Raw genomic sequence first — 26386 nt, forward strand, 5'->3', positions numbered from 1 at the left:
TCTCTAGTTCCGTCCTTTAGGTGATTTATATAGTCAACCTGATTGTTTATAGATGGACATATGTGACTCATTGAGACATTGATGACTCTCTATGTTGATATGGGTAACTCGGGACGTCGAACAGATGGACATATGTGACTCATCGAGACGCTGATGACTCTCTATGTTGATATGGGTAACTCGGGATCGATTATTCCATATGCAGATGTGGGTATGTCGAGGCGCCGATGAATCCCTGGTTTCTACTGTTATAATGCCATGTTTTCCTATTTTATCCGAATGGTTTACAACGAGGAAGTTACTTTGAATGTGAATTGCTCTCATCATCCACAGTAGTCTGATGGGCAAACAAAGTGTATGAATCAGATTGTAATGTATATGCTTCGTGCATATGTCTCTAGAAAATCATCAAATTGGGAAAAATATTTTCCAATGATGGAATTTGCCTATAACAATTTTAAACATACGGCTATTGGTTTTAGTCCGTTCATGCTTATGTATGGGTATTAACCCAAGGCACCTATTGATGTCGGTCTTAAGGATATCGAGCTTGATGCATCGAGGGATTTCTTGCGTGATATGCAGGAAATGCTGACTGAAGCTCGGGATTTTATCAGGAGTGCTCAAGATAGGGCACAGTTTTATGCTGGTAGGGGACACTCATCTCGGTCTTTTGAACCAGGAGCGTTGGTTTATTTAAAAGTTTGTAAAGATTTTCAAACTTTGTCAAAAGAAAAATGCTCGAATTTATCTCCTAGATATTGTGGTCAATTTCGAGTTATACATCGGATTGGCACGGTTACGTATGAACTATAAACTACCTCCACATATTAGAGTTCATCTAGTCTTTCATATCAATAGATTCAAAGGGAAACTGGCAGGTGAGGATTACACAGTTACTCCTCAAGAACTCGTTGAAGTCGAAGATTTATCCTATGTTCCACATGAACCTGATAAGATACTTGAATTGAGGGAAAGGAAACTTTCTAGTTGATTAATCCTTGAGGTTAAAATTAGGTGGAAAGATAGGGAAATAGAGGATTCGACTTGGGAGTCGGTTGAGATTGTTCAGCGCAGTTCTTCTTCTTTTCATTGCAAAAGTGCAATGTTTTGAGAGAGAGGAAGTATGTTATATGCACATTATGTGTGCATATACTAGGAGGCTAACCCACATTAGGCTTGTGAGCATGGGAGCATGGGAACAAGCTCTAGTAGAGCATGGGTTAGGACTAACCTTAAGGGTTAAGGTTAGGGTGAGGCATCCAAGGGTCACACATGGGAAATGGAGAGTCAAGAGTCACTTGTTGAGGGCCCTCCTATATAATAGGAGCATGGGGCACACTCAAGGCAAGCTTGGGGGCTTGGAGGCTTAGGCTATGGTCTCTTGTGTAGAGGTCCATATCTACTCACCTACCATTTCACACTATAGCTACATGCTATTAGATTGGAGTTATACCTCTTGATGGTATGGGACATCAAGGTAGAGGTATGATGTATTTCATTTATAATTCATGTGTGCATCCCTTGGGCTCGGGGTGGTTGGGTGGTTGAGTTTATGCCTGCTTTATGCATGTTTACACATAACAATTATCTAGAGAGATCTTAGGGTTTTAACAAGGGGGGACGTGGGGTTCTTGTTTATCTAGGGGTAGATAGGATTCTAATCGATAAATTATGCTAATGTTTGATCATAAGTGCATTTATTTTATTTTTTTGATGGTAGCAAACTCTTTGACTACTATGGAACTTTAACTCAAAATGTCATTAGGACCATCCATGAAAAGAAAGAACACAAGAAATAGGAAGCTAAGATGAAAAGAGAAGCTCATTGAGACGAGAAGCGGAAGAGAAGCACAAGCATCACACATCTTTGTGAATATGGTCCAAGTCATCGACATAGTGGGAAGTAAAGCTAGCCAAAATGAAAAGAGAAGCTCATTGAGACGAGAAGCGGAAGAGAAGCACAAGCATCACACATCTTTGTGAATATGGTCCAAGTCATCGACATAATGGGAAGTAAATCTAGCCAAGGGCATGACCACAAAGACCGCATTTGAAAAGAAGCTGCATAATTCCTACAAGGACCATGCACTAAAAAGTCCTTCATGGAAGGGGATGGATGGGCCACAAAAAAATGCCGAACTGACTAGGATTCATGGACCACCTCACTCCAATTGCCCTCTAAACAAGTAATGGTGGTGCTCTTGCTAGAGTAAGAGCCAAAAATTCTAAAGATTGAGTAACCACAAGAGAACTCCAAGGAACCCTCACAAAACATCGGATGCACATGAAGATTTTTAATAGCATGAACATGTTACCTTAATATTGGCCAAGTTTAGGCCTTTACTTCAACTCATGACAGAGGTAAGTTGCTCGATTCTATTGAGATGTCAAGCTCAACATGAGTTGACACTCACGAGGCGCTTGCATGACCATTCGACATTTATATCACTGATGGGTTTGGTAATTGGCACTGCCATATCATCACCAGAGATTCTATAGTTGGACTACACTGACTAGTCCACACCTATCCATTCTACTTAGCGTGTTCACATTATGGACCGCTTGTATATACTCTATTATGTGTGTTAATCACTTTATCTTCTTTGTAGATCTTTTTTGTTGTGTGAAAAAGAAGAAGAATTTTCAGCCTCTCACCTTGTGTGTTTTGTTCTAGGGTTTGTGTGAGCATGTGTGTGCTTGCAAGTGCTCAAGCTCTCTTCTCCCCTGCATCTTTTCATGGTATCAGAGCCTAGCAGCAAGCAAGAGAAGCACAAGAAGCGGTACGAGGGTAAGAGCTTCATCTACTCTTCCCCCTTTGTGTTGGTTACTACACCCTTGTCGAGAGCTCTTCGGGAGGCACCGGCAAACAAACTCTGATTGAGAAAATTTTTTTGCGGGAATGGAGCTTAAGAACAACTATACAATTTGCTAGATAACATTTTTCAGGCTGAAAACACGTTTCGAGCACATATGGACCTCTATTTTTCAATTCACATATGTTCACGAGCACATCTGGACCTCCGTTTTTCAATTCACATGCGTTCACGAGCACTGCAGGAGGTAAGTTTATGTTGTATTCTTTGCAAAACTCTGTTTTTGGAACTACAAGAAGGGCGATTGGTTGTGCAGACACTGTGTATACTACAAAGAGGCCTTAAAGTTCCCATTGGGTGTGTATGTATGCGAATTGAGGTCACTGGTTGTTGTGACAGTTTGGGTGAAGTATAGTACCATTGCAGAGAATACAACAATTTGTGCAGGTCAAACAAGAGTGTTGTTTTTTGTAAATTTGTGTTGTAGACAAGATGTTGAATGATGGATTAAACCAGATTGTTACAGAGAAGCTTGACAAGAATAACTTCCATGCTTGGAGGTTTAGAATGACAAATTTCCTGATGGGAAAAGGTTACTAGGACTACATTGAAGGTGAACATGAGGAGGCACCAGAGATACCATAGATTAATCCAACTGCTCTGCAGATGTAAAAGAATTCAAGGAGCAAGAAAAGTCGTGTATTGGCTTTCTATTAGTATACAGGACACCATGATTGGGCATATACAGAATGCCAAGTCATCGAAGGAGGCATGGAACACCTTGGTGAAGCTGTATGAAACCAACATCAAGGCACGAAAGATTCAGTTGAAGAATGAGCTTCATATTGTGGAGAAGAAAAATATGTCTATGAATGATTATGCCTTGAAGATCAAGGGCATTGTGGAATACCTTGCATCAATTGGTGTTTCTATTGATGATGATGATAAGGTGGAAGTGTGTCTATGTGGTCTTGGGCCACAATACAAGGCATTTAAGACATCTATTCAAACTCGGGAGAACATTCCCAACTTCACAGATTTGGTGTCAATGCTGATCATTGAAGAGAAGAATTTGGGTGGTGAAGATCAACAGTCTTCACAAAACAAAAACAGTTCAAAGCAATAGGCCTTCTACTACACAAGTTCAAGTAGAGGTTGTAGACGTAGCCAAGGTGGTGATCGAACAGGTAATTAGAATTATAGTCAGCAGCAACAACGTTCCCAGGATTCGCACAACAACACACAAGTGGAAGAGGCTAGTTTAGAGGTAGGGGGAGTTAACAAGGTCGTGGTAATTAGAAAAGACAGCATAATGATACACGAGGCTATTTTTACCGTGGTAAGCCTGGACTTGTACAAGCAGATTGCTATAAGAAACAGAGTGATATGCGAAATGTAAAAGTCCAGCAAAATAATTGTGCGTCCTCTAGGAGAAATAATGAGAGAATATGGCAAAAGTTGTGTAGGTTATAGAACCCACATGTTTAGACGAGGCTATTGGAAATGTGTGTTGGGAGAAAGCTATGGATGAGGATATGGATACGTTGGTACCCATTATGGTGGATTGGAATTGTGGCATTTATGTCATCACTCTCATAATCCCTTCCCAGCTAGGACATGTATTTGGATGAATCTGGGTATTTCTCCCTCCTCAGGTTCTTGGTTTTTTCTTGCCAGAGGTGTATGGCTTTCTTGTGCTGTGGTCATTGGGTTCATTCTTTCCTCTACCCAATCCTTGATATCTGCCCAACAATGTCGATGCGCTATGTAACAATGGTCCAAGTGACATTTGGACAGTCGTGGATAATATTGCTGAGAGACTGCCTATGTCTCTGGGTTCCCTAGCAAGTGAGGGTTCCTTATACGTGTTTATCTTGTACTCCATACTCAAAAATGAATGAGTCAGAAGTTCTTGATTTGCCTCTTTAAACATCATTGCCATTAGGTCACTAAGAATCACTTCCTCAGACTCTTTTGGAATTGGAGATTACCTCCCGTTTTCTTTCCTTTAACCGCTCATTCTGTGGATACACAATATCCTTAGCCCTGTTAACCCTCAATTTGGCTTCATGATTGCACTGACACTCCTCAACAAAGGCTTTAGCTTCTTCGAGCTTCCTTATCTCCTCTTCAGCATTAGGATACTCTCCAACACCCTTGGGGGTTGCTGGTCGTTCCCTTGCGGTCCCCGGTGCTAGCTCATCCAGCCTCGGCACTTGATCACCTCTTTCCCTTGATTGGGTGGAGCTGGTATCAATGGTATCTTCCTGACCAGATCCATCCTAGATGATGACCAAGGTATCACCCTTGCCCACCTTTTTCACTCTTCTTCTTCTCCTAGTCTTAGAGGTTGTAATACCTTCTGGATTTTTCCCTTTGTCCACCTGCTTCGATTGTGCATGTGTCAAGACATTTAATGGCTTGATGTTTCTAGGATGCACACTCATAGTCCTGATGGTGGCATGGTTTGATGTAGAGGCATTGACATTGTTGCGATATGGGTAGTCCTTGATCAGATGATCAACACGACATTTAGCACATGGTAGAGTTGGCATGGTGGTTGTCTGCACTGCCATTGGCTGAGTTTGACAAGCATTAGCCACATTTCTTAGAGGACACTCCGCTATTCTATGAGGTCCATTACAATGGAAACAAGGTATGGGTCCCCTTCTCATAGTCAAGTTTATGTCTTTTCCATTGTACCGTAGTTTGAAACACTAGTACTGGTGTGCTATTCTGTAAGACATAGTACTTCAGGGTAAGCTCGGCTCCCCCTCTTCTAAGGGTTCTTCAACAAACACCTGGTTGATCTTGGTTTGTGGTGGCTGTGGTGGTAGGACAAGTGGTGGTAGTGGGCGACGTTCTACATTTGGAACATTCCTCTTGGCAAGTAGGACGTATTTAGTTGCCCTGTAGCCGCATTGGTTTGCATTGGAGATGATGGTAAAGCTAGTGGTACTCTGGGGGCTGGAAATTATGCGAAAGGCTGGTTCCTCATATATCTACACATGGCAGTATCATGGTTCCCTAGTCTTTGGCAATGAGCACAATAAAGTAACTGCCTCGATCTTAGGTGAGGGCATTCGGTGCTCGTATGGTTTTGCCTACAGATTAAGCAACAAATCAACTCCCTCCTGGGGTATAGGTGGGCATTCCTTGATGCTTCCCTTCCATCCCTTGTTTTTAGCTTTTCCATGATGCTTCCCTTCCATCCCTTGTTTTTAGCTTTTCCATGATGGCATTACTAAGTTCTTCAATTGTCATGTTGCCAACCTATTTGTTCTTGGGTCTTGTAACCAGAGGACTAGAGACTCGTAATGCTCCTGTTGTTGAAGTGGTCCTGGCATCTTCTAGTTGTGGAAACTCAAGCATGTTATCCTCATAGTCAATAGATAGCTTATAGCATGTATCCAAAGTAGTTGGTCAGGCTAATACCAGATAGTCATGCATCTTATGATCTCAAACTCCTCTCCGGAAGCAAGGCAATAAACTGATAATCAGTTAACCTTTCTCTCAATTTGCATCTTGAGTTGAAGTGCTTGAGTCGAGAAACATAATCCCGCATGGATTCATTCTCCTTTTGCTTGATATTATGGAGCTGAGCCAAAGGAGTCCATCGATTCACCACTTCGAGCAAAAATAGGAATGAACACATTTTTGAGCCGAGTGAAATTAACTTTATCCTCAGGCTTCAACGTTCGATACCATTGATGGGCTTTCCCTTCTAAGGTTAGAGAGAGAAGGCATGTATCATGGTCACATCACTCACTGTGGCCCGCATGTTTCACATGTTGACTCAAAGATTTCTATGTGTTGGATGGGATCACCATCTCCTGAAAACTTATGTACGAGTTTCGAAATGATGTGTGGCTTCATAATTCTATGGATGTTTTCAATAGGAGAGTGACACACTCGTTATTTAGAAGGGGAGAGGGGGAAAATAAAAGAAAAAGGGAAGACCCATTATTCACGCACACACTCACATATTCTCCCAGGCCCTTAGAGATACACAAAGAATAACAACTCCATCTCCACTACTCCAAATTGATAAATCAAAGAAGAAAGAAGGAAAAGAAGACAAGGGAGCTCTACTCTTATTTTCTTTTGCACTCATGTAATCCAAAAACGGATTATGGAAAATAGAGTATGTTCCATCAAGCTGTATCTAGATATGTGTGTGCATCCATTCTTGGTCTTTAAGGAGAAATCCCGGCTACCTAGACCTCGTTCTCTTCTTGCATAGGCTCTTCTATCTAATTGGGGTCTCTGGGTAGATCCGGGCAAGTCCTCATCCCCATGCTCATTATTAGTAGCATTAGCCCACCTTTGTTGGATTAATAGCTCCATACTCTGCAAAAACGTGGGATTATTAATCATTTTGTTAATCTCCTCCCTCGTGTAGAGCCAATCCTCTCCTCCGACAGAAGTTCTATGTTGATTGTCTACCTCTTCTCGTTTTTTGAGGTTTTCCCCTGCCTTGGGTTCTTCATATATGGGTTCCAGGACTGGTATCCCTCCTTCCATTAGACCCATGCCCATGTTATCCATGGCTTCTCTAGATGTTTCAATCTCCTTGCCATGTGGCCTTAACAGATTCAAACTACCCATTTCTCTCTGTTCCGCCATCATTCGCGAGCTCTTGCCTTTGTAAGCTCAAAATTCTCACTTGACGCTTAGCTTTTGCCATCTTCATGTCAACGTCAACTTCCTCAGATGTGGGAAAGAAGATTTCACCCGTCTTGGCAGCTTGTTCATTGTCTTGTCTGACCCTTGGAGTTATTCCACTAGCCTCAAGGTGTTAGTGTTTCGGGGTCCAGGCGCTAAGATGGTTGATGTTGTTAGGTCTAGTTTCGGACCATACCCTACACTTGTTGATGGGCCCATGCCCACAAATTGTGATTCATCTTCACTGTCATGTTGGAGACCAAAAAATCCCCTAGCCACATCAAAGATTCCGTCAGACTTCGCAGGAGAAGTTGGTTTCCCATTAGCAGGTTGTGTTTCACGCGTGAAACATTTTCTTGCACTTTCACGATAAGCAGTCGTGCCAACAGAAATGATGTTGTGATTGTTTCAAAGTTTGATTTCCTTGCCCAAATGATCCAAAATGGTCGTGCCTAGCAATAGGAATGTAATGCAAGTCACCTACACGACCAATAACTCCTAGTTTTTGTGATTTTTATGTTTTTTTTGTTGAAATAAAAAAACACTGTATTACCAATTGCTATCTCATGAAAGCAAAATCGAAAACAATAAATTGAAAAAACACTATATTACCAATTGCTATCTCATGAAAGCAAATTGGTGATCGAAAACAATAAATTGAAAAAAAACTCAAGTGTAGCTTTTCTCTAGGCAATACCAAGTACTCACCCACACTTCCACACACACATAATCTTCCACAACTACTCCAATATCTTCTCCTCCACACACACCTTATCTATACAGATTTTCACAATGCATCTACAAAATGCAAAGGCAATAGTGAATCTTACATAATGGAGCTGGAGCTCTAAGAAGATGGAAGAAATGGTTGTTTCCCTAGCAGTGGCGCCAAAAATGTTATGGCCTACTACACCTCCCAAGAGAACTCCATGCATTCACTCATGTGGAAGAAGCAATAAACTACAACCGTTTGTAGGGTACTTACGAATGCTTTGAGCTCACGTCCCTTGAGTCTCTCCAAGCTCACTTCGAGAAGCTCCAACCTCCAATCTCTACCTCCACACTGTTACCGTGAAGTTGCTCACACCATATGCAAGGCAATCTCCTCCTCCTCTCTCTCTCTCTCTCTCTCTCTCTCTCTCTCTCTCTCATACACACAAGCATAAAAGAGGCACATGCACTAGAGTACTTTCTCTCTCTCTCTCTCTCTCTCTCTCTCTCTCTCTCTCTCTCTCTCTCTCTCTCTCTCTCTCTCTCATACACAAGACAAGAAGAAAGCTTTCATAGCACAAAAAGGGATTGTGTTCTTTCATTATGAGAAATTTCCTTTTATACATCTGGTCCTTATTCACACTTGGGCGCCCTAAAATTACTGACTAAAGCCTTGGTCGGCCAATCTCTCATAATGTACAACTTTTAGAGTGCCATTACATAACACTTATTAATGTCCTCAAATGGAGGAGAATCTTTGTTAATCCTACAATGGGATTAACGGTAAGCTTCTTGGCTTTGGCTCACACCTTGGCTTGCAAACATATGAGCACAATTAATGGAATCATGAAAAAGTTTCCATTCTATAGTAGAGTGTTCTTTTGCAAGACTTTTGGCTTTGGCTCACACTTGGGCTTTCAAACATGTGAACACATTTAGTGGAATCATGGACAAGGTTCCATTTTGCACAGTTAAGATATTGAGAGTTGGGTATTGTAAGGTAGATTGCAATAAAGCATCCCTCTTGGGGAAGTCTTTAAACAAGTGATCGATGGCATATTGTTCACACATGGGTTATGTGGCATCAACAATTGCAGGTGCATTCCACACTGGGAAGTTTGTAACCTTGTGTGGTTCTCCACGATAATGGAAGCACTGCACTGTTTGTTTTTGTGCTTCCTTATAAGTTTCTATCCTTGGTTTTATTTCTATTTGAGTTGAGACTAAATGTGTGCATGAGGCTCCTTGCTCCTTGGTTTTGAGGTGATTATTGTACACTTGTTGCATGTGAATACATATATTGTGAGATGTCATGTTTGAACACCTTGCAATGATTGCAATATAAAAAGATTGGCTTGGGGTACATGCAATGTGAATTAGCATGGTGGTGCCCCACCTGCAATGTTCACAACACATTAGGTCTATAAGAGGGGAATTATAAGGGTTGTCAGCAATTTAGCTCATCTTCTTTCCTATAGTGACTTTCTAAGTTTTCAAGCAAGGCATTGCAAAATTCTATATAATGGATATTTTAGAGATCAATGTCTCTTTACTCCCCTTTATTTCCTTGTTTAGATGAAAGAGTTCATATCAATGTTATCTTCCATCATGTTGTCATCTAAATTGATTTCTTCTTTGCAACATTGATAAAAAGAATCTAGATTTGAGACTAAACAGGTTGCTTCTTTGCAACATTAATTAAAAGAATCTAAATTTGAGACTACGATCAAATTATGCAAATTGTTTTTCTTTAGCTCCATGAGGAAACATTGCTTCATTTGTGCATCATTGAGTTTCTTCTAGTCCTCACATTGTGAGGACTAGGTTTTCATGCATAAGATGTACTCTCGCATGGTTTCCTCAGGTCTCCACTCTATCATCATGTAAAGCTTTGTTGCAGCAGTGCAACCTAGGGACTTACCTTGAGAATTTGTAGATAAAGTTAGTACTCGGAGTTTTGAAAATTGTCTTAATCAAAGGCATCAACATGATGAATCATCTACTGGCCTTGCCCACTAAGCATAGATTGAGTGCACACACCTTGGTAGGGCAATCTGAATTTCTAAATACTTCATATCCCTGCTGCTGAATACTTCACATTGTTGTTGAAATGCTTGCATGAATTAAACATGATCAGTAAATCCATCATATTTTCCCATGAGCTTGGAAATTTCTATGGCCCACGACTCTAGATGACTCCTTTTGGTCATATACGGGTCCTTCTTTGATTAAAGAACCATGTAATCCTTGTACAACCCCCCGTTAGTGCCTTGTAGCCTAAAACAACCTTTTTATACTTGGTCTACTCCCCTATATCTCAAATGAGGATCCGTTTTCGTGAATTCCTCTTAGGCACTAGGGCATGTGAACGCCCTCTTAAGAAATGTTTTTTTGAAAAGTGCGCAAGCCAATAGTTTCCTAGATGGTGAAGGTGGTCTCAAAACTAGGTTTCCATCAATACATCACGTCGCAAAAGCCTCAAACAATGAACTTGGAATAGATCCAGTTCATAATCTCTGCTACTTTTTCTTCTTCGAAAAGTATCAAAAGGACCCAGTTTCGTTTTGTGGCCATTTTTTGAATATGCTATAAAAAGAATATGGAAACAAGTTCTATGAGAGAATTGTAGTGTGTTTGGAGTACTACAACTTTTCTCCCCTCATCCTGTCAAAATTCTTGCATTTGGTAGCTCAAATAGTAGTTTGAAAGTGGTTCACAAGCTAGCTTTTGCTGATTTTAGTGCATTTTTGGCCTCGATTTTTGGGTCGACTTTTGAGATGGTGGTTAGAGGCCAAAACAATGAAATTCTAGTTAGTCCACTCAAGGAAAGATTTAGAGTATCAAGATCTTGATGATAAGCACTATAACACATTCATCGGCCTCACGGTTTGGGAGATGCAGGCTTGCGGAATAGGGTTACTTTATAATTTAAAAACCCTATTTTTTCACGCGCAATTATGCAGTCAGGGGCCGTGGGTGGTCACACTGCGTGATTATACAATCACGCCACACTTCATGATTATACAATCACGGCTGTGATTTTTGACATAATTAAGCAGTCTCACGGGAATGATTTATAGTATAATTAAACTGTCGCGGTTGTGATTTTCTGGTGTGATTGTGATTTTCCAACCATGATCGAGATTTTTTAGCTGTAGAAAATTTTTTTTGGCTCTTTTTTGTTTGGGTACAAGCTTTCATCGAGGCATGAATGGTTTTCATTTTGATTTTGGGTGATTTTTTTGGTTTGTTTTCCCAAGGGTGGATTTCAAAAAGTTGTGGGTGAACCCCACTTACACCTTCTTTAAAGCTTATGACACATTCTCTCTTTTTTGGCCTTTACTTCTTACACATGCATTGAAGGCCTCTTACACCCTCTTATACGTGCCTTGAATGCATTCCAAAAGAGGGAAGATTCAAACCAACTAATCTCACTTTAATTAACTATATGAGTTATGAAAAATTATGCTTAAGAATTAGTCAAAGATTAACTCCCTTGCTAATTTTTCCTTTATGGGTAATTATTAGGCTCAAATTAATCCTTAATTATGAATTATTTAACACAATCAAGCACATCATTAGATTGCTTATATAACTCCTAAACCATGTGCATAGTTTAAGGTGTAATCAACTAACTAAACCATGTGCATAGTTTAAGGTGTAATCAACTAACTAATCTAAGACTAATTATGGTTTGATTTATTGCTCTTTCCTCTTATGTGCAATAAGGAAAAGAAGGTAAAAATATCCAAATTAATTGGTGATATTTTGATGCACTAAATACACTCAAAAACATTAATTCTGACTACCCATACTATCAAAATAGACATGAAAAAGGTATTTTTCTATTTTTTTAATTCTTGAAAATTATTAATCACCCCCTTAATCAAAAAACCAATTCATTAAGAGAAGTTAATGAAAATCAAGAGTTTATTGGTGTTTTTTAGAATTTTTTTCATCGATTTAGCTACCTAAGATTTATGCTAACAATCCAAATCACTAACTTTATGTTATTTGGGGGGTCAACCCCCGCTAACATAAACAAAGGCATCTATCTATTAGAATGGCTGATTCAAATACTATTGCATGCCTTGGGATTTTCACTATGTTGCTTCACATTGGAAATAATCCCTTGGAAGGGAAGTTTTATGTGATGTTGCTCAGGTTCCATTTTGGCTAGGCATGGCCACAACAAGCAAAATCAAACATAAATTAGCCTTGGTTGATACCAAAGCTAGCCATAATCTTATGTCTCACAAATATTTGGTTCTTTGGATCAACCCTTTAACACAAACTAAGGTATCTATTAGAATGGTTGATTTAAACACTATTGCACATTAGAAGTAATCCCTTGAAAGGGAAGTTTTATGTGATGCTTGCAGGTACCATATGTAAGAAGTTTTATGTGATGCTTGCAACAAGTACCATCATGCAAAAAGAGGTCCATCCTTGGAAGAGGATGGATGGGACATAGTCAAAGATTGATTGGGACCCATGGACTATGATGCTTCTGGGTAGGTGATTGTCCTCATGAAAGAACTTAAGCCCAGGGACTCCTAAGGGAGGTATGCCACCCTTGCCTCAACTTCAAAAACCCTCCCTAGCATCAGGTGTCCACCCAAGGGAGTTATGACATCCTTGACTCACCTTAAGAAACCCTCCCTAGCATTAGGTGTCCACCCAAAAGGACCTCACATCATCGATAATACCACGAAAGAAAAGGCCCTTGCGTTGTCTCGAGGTGCAGGCAAGTTACTCTGATCCATCAAATGCCTCAAGATAGTTGTTAACCTCATCGTTGGGGCTATTCCCCATGGACACAACTCTACCTTTGTTTGGTGATAATTGTACAACTCCTTGCACTATCTTGAGCTCTCCTTATGGTGCTTTGAACTAACTTAATTATTTGATTCATATCCTCAATAAAATTCTAACTACTTGTACCATTTTCTTGTCTAACCATATTGCTACTTGGTTGACTCTACTTGTACCATTTCCTTGTCCAACCATATTACTACTAGATCGACTCTACTTGTACCATTTCTTTATCCAACCGTATTGCTACTTGGTCAACTCTACTTTAATCAATCAAATGCACCCTTACACCTTAGCAGTGTAGCTTTTTCTACTACTACCTATATCTTTAATGGTGCCAAAAACTTGAAGAATATGGTGAAAACCTCATGTTATACTTACTTGACTTGAGCCTATTCCATTATTGCTCAGCTTGAATCAGCTTAGAGTAAGCTAAGCTAGTTCTTACTTTAATGAAGTAGAGTCCTAGTTCTTATTAAGCTTTATGCGACGTTTGACTTAAAGCGGACTTGATTTGCAGACCTTAATAGTAGAGTTATTTTATAGAAAATATGCTAGGAATGGGAGTTGAGGTTTGCTTCCAAACTAGTCCACACTTGTTTAAATCGATGTAATGGTTGGATTGACCTAAAGCCACTACATTGGCTTCGATGCCAACTGTTAACCACTCTGTAGGTTAACATGGTTTCACCTCCTTATCAATGACCTACCATAAGGCACTTTGCTATCTTACCCACTCAAAAGTGCACATATATTTTGTAAGATGACGCTAGACACCAATAATAAAAACCTCACCCTAGCCCACATATTCACCATAAAGAAGCCCAATCTTTAGGCATCATGCTATGAGATTGAGGTATAAAATCCTCTCGCATCAAGAAGATCCGGAACACCATTTAGCCATGTAAATCATTACATGGTGATGCTGGCACTCATTCTACCAATCATAGACTGCAAACCACTTATACCAACAATTATCTACTTTTATGTTGGATGAGGACACATACAACACAGACATACACATCCAGTAATGCTATAGAGAGAGAGAGAGAGAGAGAGAGAGAGAGAGAGAGAGAGAGAGAGAGAGAGAGAGAGAGAGAGAGAGAGAGAGAGAGAGAGAGAGAGAGAGAGAGAGAGAGAGAGAGAGAGCATGGTTTTTGCGATTTGGCGCGATAAGGTGCTTTGAAGCCAAACTGAAGAGCTCTATCGCGCTAAACCGCACACACACACACACACACACACACACAAAGAGAGAGAGAGAGAGAGAGAGAGAGAGAGAGAGAGAGAGAGAGAGAGAGAGAGAGAGAGAGAGAGAGAGAGAGAGAGAGAGAGAGAGAGAGAGAGAGAGAGAGAGAGAGAGAGGGGTATTTTTGCGGTTTGGCGCGTTATGGCGCTTGCATGTCTAATGCAAGTTTGATATTGCGCCAAACCACACTTATTATTATAGAGGCTTCGCTGTGCGGTCTAACATAGGACATACAGAAACACACACACACACGCGCGCGCGCGCGCGCCTGCATACACTCACACACACATAGAGAGAGAGAGAGAGAGAGAGAGAGAGAGAGAGAGAGAGAGAGAGAGAGAGAGAGAGAGAGAGAGAGAGAGAGAGAGAGAGAGAGAGAGAGAGAGAGAGAGAGAGAGAGAGAGAGAGAGAGAGAGAGAGAGAGAGATTATGTTATGTCTCTTTCTACTAGGCTAATTGGTAGATCATGGTGGCGAGAACAAAGGCCACTGCAAGGAGACAGTGTAAGGGGCCTGGATTGGCCGCAAAGGCTGCCTCTCAGAAGAAGCCAAGGAAAGGAAAACCTATCCATATTCTGAAGCAGGCTAGAACAAGGAGATTTTCACAGAACTTCTACATTCTGAGGGAGATCAGGAAGGCGCAGAATTGTGTAGAGTTATGTGTTCCCAAGCTCCCTTTCCAAAGGGTGTGCAGGTCTATATGTGAGAACTGGAGCCTATCCATAAGGTGGAAGAGGACAGCCTTACTCTGTCTACTACAGGAGGCTGCTGAAGACTTTCTCATAGAGTACTTCAATGACCTGTGTGTTGTCTGTGCCCACGCACATAGGATGACTATAATGCCCAAGGATAGTGAGACATTGAAGAGGCTTAGGTGAAGGTATGAGAAGCTTCTACACCCTACAGAGCTTATAGACCCAAAGATGAAAAACATCCTCATGAGTCCACCAGCAAGAGCTCCTCAGGATAAAAAAAATTTATAGATATTACACATGATATTAACACAAGAGCCATGGTAGAACAGGAGGCCAGACGGGAGGAAGAGCAGAAGGCAAGCAAAGACAAGGATTAACAAGTAAAAACAAACCCAAAGAATCTCCAAGAACAGTACATCAAAGAAACAGAAGAGTTGGAGTTAGTAGTCAACCTGGAGATACTAAGGAGCTTGTAGAGGGGCATTTTTGTCTTCAATGAATATTGAAGATGGTGAGCGACAGCTCTCTCTTGACATCGTGGATGTCAGAACTTTGATGGATAGGACATCATAGATCATAGATACTATCCTATACGTCTGTTTAAAGTAGGTATGCAAATTGCATTTTCTGATGATATGATATGGTCCTTCCGTCTTTAGTTCTTCCCTTTTTCCTCAACGAGTTACCCTTGTTTTTGAAGTTTAATAAAGTGCCATCTTCCATGTGAGAGCCACTCTAAGGTGTTTATTCTCAACTCTCAGCTGGCACCACTGCTAAGAAGGAGGAGTACTTCCCAAGGCAAGAGATTCAAAAGTGGTTCACCTATTTGAACATGCTAGAGGTTATCGTATTAATTTTTCCATACGAATTAGGGTATGTTACTCCTCTATCTTGTTAGTTATATGCATCTAATAGATAGGGGATGCCTCAGTTTTAGATATTTCTACTTTTGCAGGAACCATTGGAGCCTTGCCGTTTATAGAATTGGATAAGAGAATCGTGTGGACTCTTAATTCAGTACCAAGATCACATCCTGAGTTAGGCCTGTAAGTAAACATTCAAAGCACCTTTCTTTAGTATCTATGGCTCCTTGAAGTTGGCAATGTACCTTATTGTGAAAGCTTATTTATTATGCAGGTGTATAAAAAGGCTTCTTCATGTTCTTGGTTCCCTATATGGAGACTATGAATTGTACAAATCAGAGGTCAAGTCTGTTCAAGTACCCAAGCAAGGAGACTCACACTCCTGTGGATGGAGATCGATGATACATACAGAATATATTCTCCAGTGTCTCTTCTCCATGAATCCCTTCATGTCCAAGGTAAGTGGAAGAATCATCGGGTGGATATTGATTAAGTTAGATTTGCAGTTTGACATTGTGAATTTTGTTTTTTCAGACCGCATTACAGAATTATGATAGGAACTATGTGGAGAGGTACAGAGTGACCATGATACGATTAATACTAAAGAATAGCACATAGATGTCTGAGAAGAACCAGCTGGAATTCCCCGATCCTGCGAACGTCGAGGTGCTCCTTCAGGCTGTAGGGGGCGAGCCAAGGTCCAATGTGGAGGTTAACATTGAACATCCCAAGGCTGATGAGGCAAGCTGAAGAGGCAGAACTGAAGCCTAAAGAGAAGACAGACGCGAAGCAAACTGCAGAGGCTTGAGTCGGGACCTAGTAAGGAGGTGAACAATGAAGAACCTAAGTCTAGTGAGGATCCCAAGCCTAATTTACTTGATGTAATGTAACCAACTCAATTTTAAGAATTGTTTCTATTAGCTGTTTTTGTCCCTTAACAATTATTATAAGTTTCAATCATATTCAGACTGATTAGAATTATGTCAATAATGGTTCTAGACGCTGAGGAGGCTTATCATCTTGGATGTTAATGGATTGCTGGTTAAAAGATAGCCCAAGAGCTTTGGACCAACTGCTACATGGAGTTACAAAGTCGGGGAAATGCATGTCATGCTAAGGCCCAAATTGTATCAATTTATCAACTTTGTAACTAAGCACTTTAGATTGGTCATTTGGTCCTCAATGATGACGCATAATTTGAGGCCTCTTGTCACGCTAGTTTTGAGAGAATCTAAGATTGAGGAAACAGAATTGTATTTTGTATATGACCAAAGGCACTCTTACATTGACCCAGGTATTTTTCATCCCAACAAACCTGGGGTGCCCTTACTTATGAAGCGCTATGTGGATATCCAACACCGTATAATCCCACAAATACATTATTAATTGATGATACCCCTGAGAAGGCTATGTACAATTCCATTGAAACATGTATATTACCCCTTCCTTTCGAAGGTAATGTAGATGATGTTTATTTGGAAGAACAATTGATTCCATATTTAGATGGATTGTACAAATCAAAAGACTCTGTACATGATTATGTAATGAGAAATCCTTTTTTGTAATGTAATGTCTTCAACTGTTCTATTCTCACTCAAGTAATGTGTCTTGGAAAATAGTATACATTGTCTTGTTTTTTGAAAGTACTGCATTGAACAAAAGGCTATTGATTAATTATGTTAAAAGAGTACATTCAAATTTGTAATGTCAAGTAGGAGTGTCATTAACAAGATAGACTTGATTAATTATGTCAGAAGAGTACATTGGAGTGGGTATTGTCAAGTAGGAATGATCTTGACTGTGTTACCTAATTCTTTACATTGTATTAGTTGCTCCCTTCTAAGGAGAACCTTTCTTCCATTGTGAATTAAAGTGTGCCGGCGTGTCGACAATATCCTTCCTTATCTGTTGTAAATTGCATCTCTCTCGTATAGAAACAATTGTCACCAGTGTTGAAGCTTCATCAATCACTTCAATGTCTATGACTTTATCGTCCATTGCACTTGCGGCTTCCTGATCCATTGGTACCAACTCTCCATTGATGTAACGAGACCTGCTATACCAGAAGGACAAGATAAAAGTTTGAGTTGCAACTACTGTCTCCAGTGCAATGTTACAATGAATATCGTCAAAAACTTTACTCGGCCATCCCTCATCAAGATGTCTTGCTAAAGGAATGTGTCCAAATCTTTGCAGACAAGCATGGTTCTCGCTATCTTCGCCTGAAATAAGCAAAAAAATTCCACGAACATAGTAATTGGTAGGTAAACAATAATTTTTACTACACGAGTTGGAATGCTCCCTCGTCGTAGAGAGCGTTGCACATCCTTGAAGAGCTTGCTCTTTGCTGACTCCATTATTGAGGAGTCTGGGATAGGCCAATCCATGTAGTTCCACTCACTTTGCAAAGGTAGCTCTTCCAAGCGGCCATGATTGTGTTTCTTGTTTAGCAGACGAGACAGTAGAAATGATCATAGAAAAAGATTCCTGCATCTACAAGGCTTTTATTGCTCCTTCCCTCATACTGTAGCCGACCAATGTGTCCGTGACCACATTCATAATTCCAATGATGCACTGAACTGACTCCAACTCCTCATATGATGAGGGGTACACATCTGCAACCATAGACGTGGACAGTTACACAGTTCATTAGACCATTATGAGAAAATGAAAGATTGACAAGCGATAGATTAACTTACAGTTTGGTCTATGCGAGGGCAATTTTATGTCATCTGGATTCTCAAGCACAAGCTCATTATGCATATATATATATATATATATATATATATATATATATATATATATATATATATATATATATATATGCTGCACTAGGGCTTCCTTGATGGTTGTCCTTCCAGCCCCTATCTTGAAGTCTTTTACTCTTCCTTTCCATGACGCCCTAAATGTATTCTCGTTGCTTGTCTTTCTTCTTTTCCTTGACTGCATAAGGACCCATGTGCCCTTGGTGATTAGTACTTCAGTCCACTGATTTTGCGCATTGAGAGAGTTGGATACAAGTATAGCAAACACTGACGATCTTGGTCTCCTTGCCCTAGGAATTGAATCATCTATGATGGCATTAGTGGGAAAAAATCGGGATGATATAAAACGAGATTTGCTACCCATCTTTTCAAGAAGAAATGGAGTACAAAAGCCTGAAGCTTCAAAAAATGGAGTGCAGCAGACGATAGAGGAAATGAAAAGAGCATGAGATATTGTTTAAGCCCAAGAGGAGGTTTGAGAGGGAGGGAATTTTTCCTCCTTTGCAAAGATGTGTATTTAATACATGGATTCAAATAGAAGTTTCCTTCCCTACAAAAGTGTAGGTGTGTTTAATGCATTCGGGTGTGAAAAGTGACTATCAAGTGTAAGTAGAGTACATTTTGAGGTGAAAAAGAAGAGTTTTTGGATTTCGAAAAAAGAAATAACCTATTTTTCAAAGTAACGTTGCCTTCTTTCTGATTGGATGCGCTCCTTTTTCTCTCTACTAAAAGGCCCTACGAATGACCTCCAAAATGTCCTAATGAAACAACAAAACTCAATGGATACCAAAATCCAATGCCGAAAGCTTATGAAAGCTTGAGCTGAGTGTAGTGCTAGTGTGTGGGGTTGGCCAGAATGTACGGTAGCATAAAGAAAAGTTGACCTATGTATAGAGGAGACAGAAACCCTAGATCTGTGGGAAGTGAGAAGTGTAAGAGCTTACCTAGGAGATGAATTGTGACGCAGAAAGGATGTATGACGACGAAACTGAAGAAGGCCACCCTAATTCGCCACTTTAGAGACTATGGTGAGGAGTTGTTGGCTTTGTAGCCAAGCTTAGAAACTAGCTTTGAAAAATGCAATATAAGAGCCAATGCCAATGCAAGGAAAGGCGTCACGGCCAATGGTGGTAGGAAGTCGAGGCGGGAGGAGGCGTGTGTCAATATTAGGCAGATCTCAATAGTCAAATGCGCGTAGACTCCAAAACCAAGAGACTAAAACCGAGGTCATAAACCTTAGCTTTGATACCAATGTTGGATGAGGGAGAAGATGCTCTGCACACTCACACAGACCCATACACACACACAATGACATAGAAGCTCAAAGAGAGAAAGAGACGAAGCTCGATGCTAGAAAGTACTCAATGATAATAATATGAAATGAGTGGAGTACAAGAGTACTATATCCCACCCTAGAGTTGATGTAGCTAACATGTAAGAGTGTGTTCACACGAGAAAAAAACCCTTGCCAGTACAAGGTAAAAAGTATCCGTGTGTAGGACTGTTCACACCAAGGACTTCCAGGCTAACATTTTGAAGGATCCCAACCATTTCCACAACAGTAGGAGGCCATGAAGAACTTCTATATCACATATACCTTTCATGCCACCTCAACAAGTTGCCTCTACCACCAAGGCTACCTAAAGCTTCTTACCAATATGCTCTGTATCCAGCTGCAAATCAATCCCATACCACTTAACCTTGCATGCCAACTTTATGACATATCTTGGACTACCCACACCTTTCCACCCCAAGAGAAACTTCACCAATTGACTTGGACGTAGCCCATATTGGAAAGGGGAGATATGCTTAACCACTCCATAGGTTAACATGTTTCACTCTTCTGACCTACTATAAGATGCTTTACAATCTTACTTGCTCGAACATGCATTTATCTTTCATCTTTTGTAAGACGGTGCTGGAATATATAAAGCGGCCTTACCTTCTACTTAATGTCAAATAGAGAAAGCCTAAGAATTTCATGTACATAATTGCTTAAGATTAGTAATAAAGAGCGTACCATTTTTAAGTTTGGCCGACCTAGCGTGAAAACTAGTCACTTGTATATGTGTCATTTTTTGACAATAAGCAATACACAATCATTTCCTTGCAATAGAGCACTTATGAGCTTTCTTTCTTCTCTATTGTTGCTTGCTTGAGTAGGTTTTCCTCTTGCATTAGCTTCTTCTTCTTTTCCCGCCTTGTGTGAGAGAGAACCATTGTAAAGGACATTTAACTCTATCTAGGCAAAGAGACCTCTTTCTTCACCCCAATGGCAAGGAGCACTCCAGTGTGATAACAACAAAGTGAGAACACAATAGATGAATTGGTATACCCACATCAAGAAGTTGCATTTATGGCTCAAAAGCAAAGACCAACGACACATTCGTTGACAAGGCTAAGGTATGCTCTTGACTTGAACACCAACTTAAAAGAGTGCAATGGCTACACTACCAACTAAGAAGAGGGATGCTTGAGAATAATTAAGGCACATCATGTAAGGGTTTTCCCACCATAGCTTTAGACATTTACTAATTGTTCTCATTTGTGTAGGCATATATCCTTTATTGGACATCTAGTGACTTGGAGACCTCCCACAAAGCATGTACAAACAAACTCTTTTGGTAATAAAATACCTTAAAAGTATCCCACAAAGCATGTACAAACAAACTCTTTTGGTAATAAAATACCTTAAAAGTATCAGTTCATCTTGGCCCCCGAATGGTCTTGGTATTATTCAATGGTGGTTTATTGTGTGTTTAATTAAGTTACTGTTAAGAGATCCATGTTGGCTGGTTGCAATGTGCACTAGTACCAAAATTGCAAGGTTGAAGGGATGGGAACAACCAGAAATGGATAATCCCATTGAAGCAAGGGCTTAGGGACACTTTAAGTGGGTTGAAACAGTGGCCTTTAAATTGCCCTTGAGATCCTACCCATGCCGCTGTTTCTTATATCCATGCAAATCAGGGATTACACATTGAAGCGCTAGCGAAGAAAGGAATAAGCATCATTAGGCTCTATGAGCTAAGCAGGAAAATGCCCTTGGAACTTTGGATTGTTTAATTTCAAAGCCTTACCTTCAGACCCCTCAGTGTATGAGAAGGGCATGAAGTTCATAACAAGGTGTTAACAAATAGATAGCAGTACCGGACAAACCTTTTCTGACTAAGGTGCCATACCACACTGTTCATGTAATCGTAGTGTATGCTGTAAACATGATTTATTGTTCACACAACGTCAAGAAATCAAGGAGGGGGTTAGCACAGCAGATTAAAGCATCCAACACCTAAAGTGCAGCAAATCCCCTTCTCCAGCTCTAGCTTTCAGAATTTCCAGTAACAATTACTTGTCTTGAATGTCACCTGGGATCTCCTAGGAGCTCATCTCGACAATTGAAAAGCCCCTTCCACTAAGCTAAAAATTCATCTTTCAGGTATGAATATCAAAGTACCTTTTGTAGGTTGAACTTTGTAAGACAGCCTTGCAAAACTCACGTAGTCTGAAATATTCATCTTTCAGGCATGAATATCAAAGTACCTTTTGTAGGTTGAACTTTGTAAGACAGCCTTGCAAAACACACGTAGTCTGAAATATTAAAATCCTGTAATGCGGATGCTGTCACATGTAAATATCAAATTGCTATAATGTGGATGTCAAGTCATCCCTCTCCTGGCACCTTACAAATGGCCACCCACACCATTATACACTATTCCTGTCATCTTAGCTCCAAGGGATGTTGCATTTAGACTTAAATCATGCCCTGCTCTTTCCATTTGTTCTGTTTGGCATGTGCCTACATGTATTAAGCCGCATTATGACTCCAAAAGTGCATAAGAATGTTTCAGGACGAACTATGACATGTTCTTCTGCCCAGTCTAGCTGACACAGATATATCATATACCCCAGAAGCTCTATACTCCAACCAGAGTAATGGTACAAGTCATTGTAATGTTGCTGTACAACAAACATAGGTGCCAAAGATCAACTATATGGAACGCCTGCCACACATAAGAGGACATAAATTGGCGACCTGTTTTGTAATAACAGTGCCAAAGTAACATCTGATTTGGTATTCAAAGAATCTCATTTTCTCTCTTCAAAAAAATGCCTCCAAGGACTCGGGAGTAAATACAGGAAGACCTCTCTCTACAAGGACTAAGGGGCTAAATACACTCAGCGCTGTCTAGGAAAAAATTTCATAGGTGTATGTGAATGTGTTGGTTCTCTTTAAACTGTTTGTGAAGATTTAATTGACCTCTTGGACAGCTTTCTTGACAGCAGTTCTAAAATTTGCCATGTAGCATCACCACTTGTGAGGGGATCCATGTACAGTAGTGCTTGCCTGTACTTTTTATTCCATAGATTTTTCTGTATGGTGCTTAGATTAGTGTGAGATACCCTCTCCAGAATTTTGCCCAATTTACCCACATCTTTCTCTGGCACGGTCAGTGAAATCTCAGCCCAATCAATGATGTGAGAGTATGGAAGTGCAATCTTATCTGCAATGATCACTGGCACACAGCCAAAGATAACAGATTCCACTATACGAGGACTCCAGGGTGCCCAGCCAAGCGGGCAGAGGCAAAAGACAGACTGACGGATTTCTGACTGGTAATCTGGAGAGCGCTTCCTCTTGATAAAGAACCTGCGATCCCGTCGGAATTTTCGCCAGATGGTGGAACGGACACCCCTGATACCACATCATAGAGTTGAGATGAGATATTGGAGCAACAAAATTAAGCTGATAACCCAGGAGATAAAATGACTTTGCCAGAACAAGCAGAGCAGCATGCTTCCTACCTGCTGTAGATTCGACCGCTGACATTTTTTGAGATTCGACCGCTGACATTTTTTGGGTGTATCTCCATTTTCCCCCTGAAAAAGACCCAGATATCCCGGTGTTCTTCCTCAGGAGGCCGGCCTAGTTTGACAGAAGGGGGAAGCACAAATGGAGGGATCTGTATGTGGTTGTCCCCCTGGCATGCATGTTTATCTGTTCGTCCAAAGGTTTGTAGAATTACAGATTTGTGAAGAAAGCTTGGGATCCCAGCAGCCACTGCAAGGTCCTCCTGCATCAGAAAACCCATTACCGTCAGTGACAGACTCTCCTCAGCAACATGACCCTCATTATGGAAATTTTGTTGCATGGCACAATCCTAAACCCCTTACCATGGTGTGGAAGCAAGGTCCATAATCATGGGTAGCAACAAACACATGGTCCTTTCCTCCACTGCGATTCCAGTATGGCATCTCATGAGAGACAAGCTCCACAGCTGACCCTAGTAGAGTACGAGCATGGCCTAGCGATGGGAAACCAGTAGTCGTGCTGAAGTTGCACGATACATACACTGGCATGAAAAAGAAGTCAGCCTCTGATGGCTTTAGAGTCCTGACAGGGCTGTGAAGCAGTCGCTGATGAATAGCAACTTCTGCAGCAAAAAGATGGTTGGAGCATCGATCATCCTTCAACCAATCTTTATTGAAAGTGGGAGGTAAAGCATAGATGAAGATTTTCACGTCATTAGACAAGCCCAAAGGATTCCTACCTGCCAAGAACCAGGGAAAATTGTTCAATTTTGGCCTTAACACTCAAACATGGGCAAGAAAAACTTCACACTGTGTACATCTAGATAAGATAATGATAAGGTCAACACAGCTTGAAACATGCAACCAACCATACCACACATGAATTTGATAGCATAAAAAAAATTGAAGTTCCGAATAAGCACATGAACTATGAACAGACAGGCTGCAGCACTCAAACCTACGCACACATATGATAAAGTTAGTACAACATCATAGGTAAGGATATATATCCATACCATAATTCTTAATGGTTGAAATATCATCTTGAGGAAGAACTGAATAATCCCTCCAGACAGCCTCCAGTACACCTTTGGGCCTGGCATTCAGAATTCTCTCTTCTTTGAGTTCTAAGAAGGTGGTAGCCTTGAGAGGCCTGGGATGGAGAGATGTAATGTCGGAATTCGTGGCAGTGGCGATGTTGAGCGAGTTTCCAAGTTTTAACACAGGTGGCATGAGCTGCACTGCCTGGCTGTCTGAAAACAGGGGTAGCCAATCAATTCTGACCATGATGATGAACAGAAATGAGAGGGAGAAGCAAAGCAAGCCTCCTTTGGCATGTCGCCGCCATAACCGGCTTTGTGTTCTGTCCGCTAAAATCCCTCCTCCTCTCGCTTGCTTGCTGCAAGCCTTGCACTTGGTGGTTGATTCCAACGCCACTGCCACTACATGCCTGTCTTTGAGGAGACCCCCTCGCAGGTTTCTCTCCATGCTGATTCGCATCTTCACTACCAATCGGCAATTTTTGCTCAGTTTGTGCCTCTCTATCGTATGCAGACTCGCACAATTTTCACAGATTTCCTTCACGATTTTACCTCCTTTGAAACCGCGAAGCAACCACAAAGGGTGAATATGGTAGTCAGTTCAGAAGCTTTTATTTATTCCATGGCCATGAGACTCCAGAGGAGTGGGGGACTTTGGCGCCGGGGGGGGGGAGAGAGAGAGAGAGAGAGAGAGAGAGAGAGAGAGAGAGAGAGAAGCTTGTAAAGTGCGGGACAGTTATGCGGGATGAAATTTTGCTGCACACCGAAACCGTTACTCTGCATGAAGCTTCTTACCACCACAAATGAAAAGCTAGAAGAAGCTATACAGGACAGGCACGAAGAAGGGAGACGAAACGGCCTTTTGCCCCCTCCATCTGCAGAAAGGCAACGCTGGAAACACGATGAAAGCAAAGAATACTGATCGGAGAGCAAATCAGCTCTTTCAATGAAGGAGACAAAGCAGCAGAAATGCGCAAGTAGCTAGTTATTCCTTGTCTTCTTCTCAAAGAAACGCTTCCGTAGCCATCGCCAGAAGATGATGAAACGAAGAAAGCATGATGTACAGTCCCCAACACTTCGGCCCTTGCCGTTGAGGAGACGGCGAAACTGGCCTGGTCTTTCACAGAACTAGCATGAAGAAAGGAACATGCAGACAGATAGAAGCAAGCTTAAATTCGGGTGCCGAAATGAAACTGCAGATGATGATGGCAGACGGAGGTGCCGAGAAAGGGGAGACGGCAGCGGGGTAGAAAGCCAACAGGGAAGCGATTCTATAATGGGATGAACGAGGCTTCCGAGAGAGAAACCGCAGAGAGAGAGAGAGAGAGAGAGAGAGAGAGAGAGAGAGTAAATGATCAGCGATACGCTTGCGAAAGCTGGACTAGTATGGCGGCGACGGAAGCTGCTGTGTGTCGGAGCTGCTGTTGTAGCTGGACCTTGCCCTTAGTGGCGACCTGTTCAACGGGGAAACCTAGAGAGTCGGAGATGATGGAAACCTGCGATCACATGATCTCACCAGGGGGTAACGCGGCAGCTTGTTTGAGAGGGGCGACGGAACCACATGGACGGGATATCGTCCGTTCGACACACGCAAACGAAATGGTCTCCGTTGGGCCCTCTCAAAGAAGCAGCCAGTTATTTTTAACCCTAATTTTCAAAGGTGATTTGCACCGTGGATACTCTCCCATTAGAAGGGAAACTACCACAGCTCGCCCCGTCATAAGTTTGCAGCCACCTTGCCGACCGACTGTGCCAAATCAGCAACGACTCCTCCACTCCAGCCACGTCAGAGGCGTCACACAAGCCTTCCTATCCTCCTGATTAGCCACGTCAGACCCTTTCCTGCAGCATCAGCTATATCCGGAACTTCTGAAATTCCAATAATCATTACCGGCCGACTCTCGTTGTTTGGTCCGAGTTGCGGGCCACCTTTTGCCGAACTGGCACCTCGAACTCTGCCCA

At 41.3% G+C, this 26386-nt stretch overlaps 1 protein-coding gene across 1 annotated transcript; it reads right to left on the reverse strand.

Moving 5' to 3' along the window:
• Window positions 1-21254: 21254 nt before the first annotated feature.
• Window positions 21255-26086, reverse strand: LOC147623656 (putative glucuronoxylan glucuronosyltransferase IRX7). The gene is made up of 5 exons (XM_086820240.1): window positions 24401-26086; window positions 23748-24124; window positions 23379-23647; window positions 22116-23268; window positions 21255-22029 (listed from the first exon to the last, which is right to left on the reverse strand). The coding sequence occupies exons 1-4, from the start codon at window positions 24882-24884 to the stop codon at window positions 22806-22808; spliced, it is 1593 nt and encodes a 530-aa protein (XP_086676366.1). The 5' UTR covers window positions 24885-26086; the 3' UTR covers window positions 21255-22029; window positions 22116-22805.
• Window positions 26087-26386: the final 300 nt, after the last annotated feature.

Source organism: Cibotium barometz, chromosome 26, assembly GCF_041138505.1.
Source record: "Cibotium barometz isolate CiBa-2024 chromosome 26, ASM4113850v1, whole genome shotgun sequence".
NCBI classification, from domain to species: domain Eukaryota; kingdom Viridiplantae; phylum Streptophyta; class Polypodiopsida; order Cyatheales; family Cibotiaceae; genus Cibotium; species Cibotium barometz.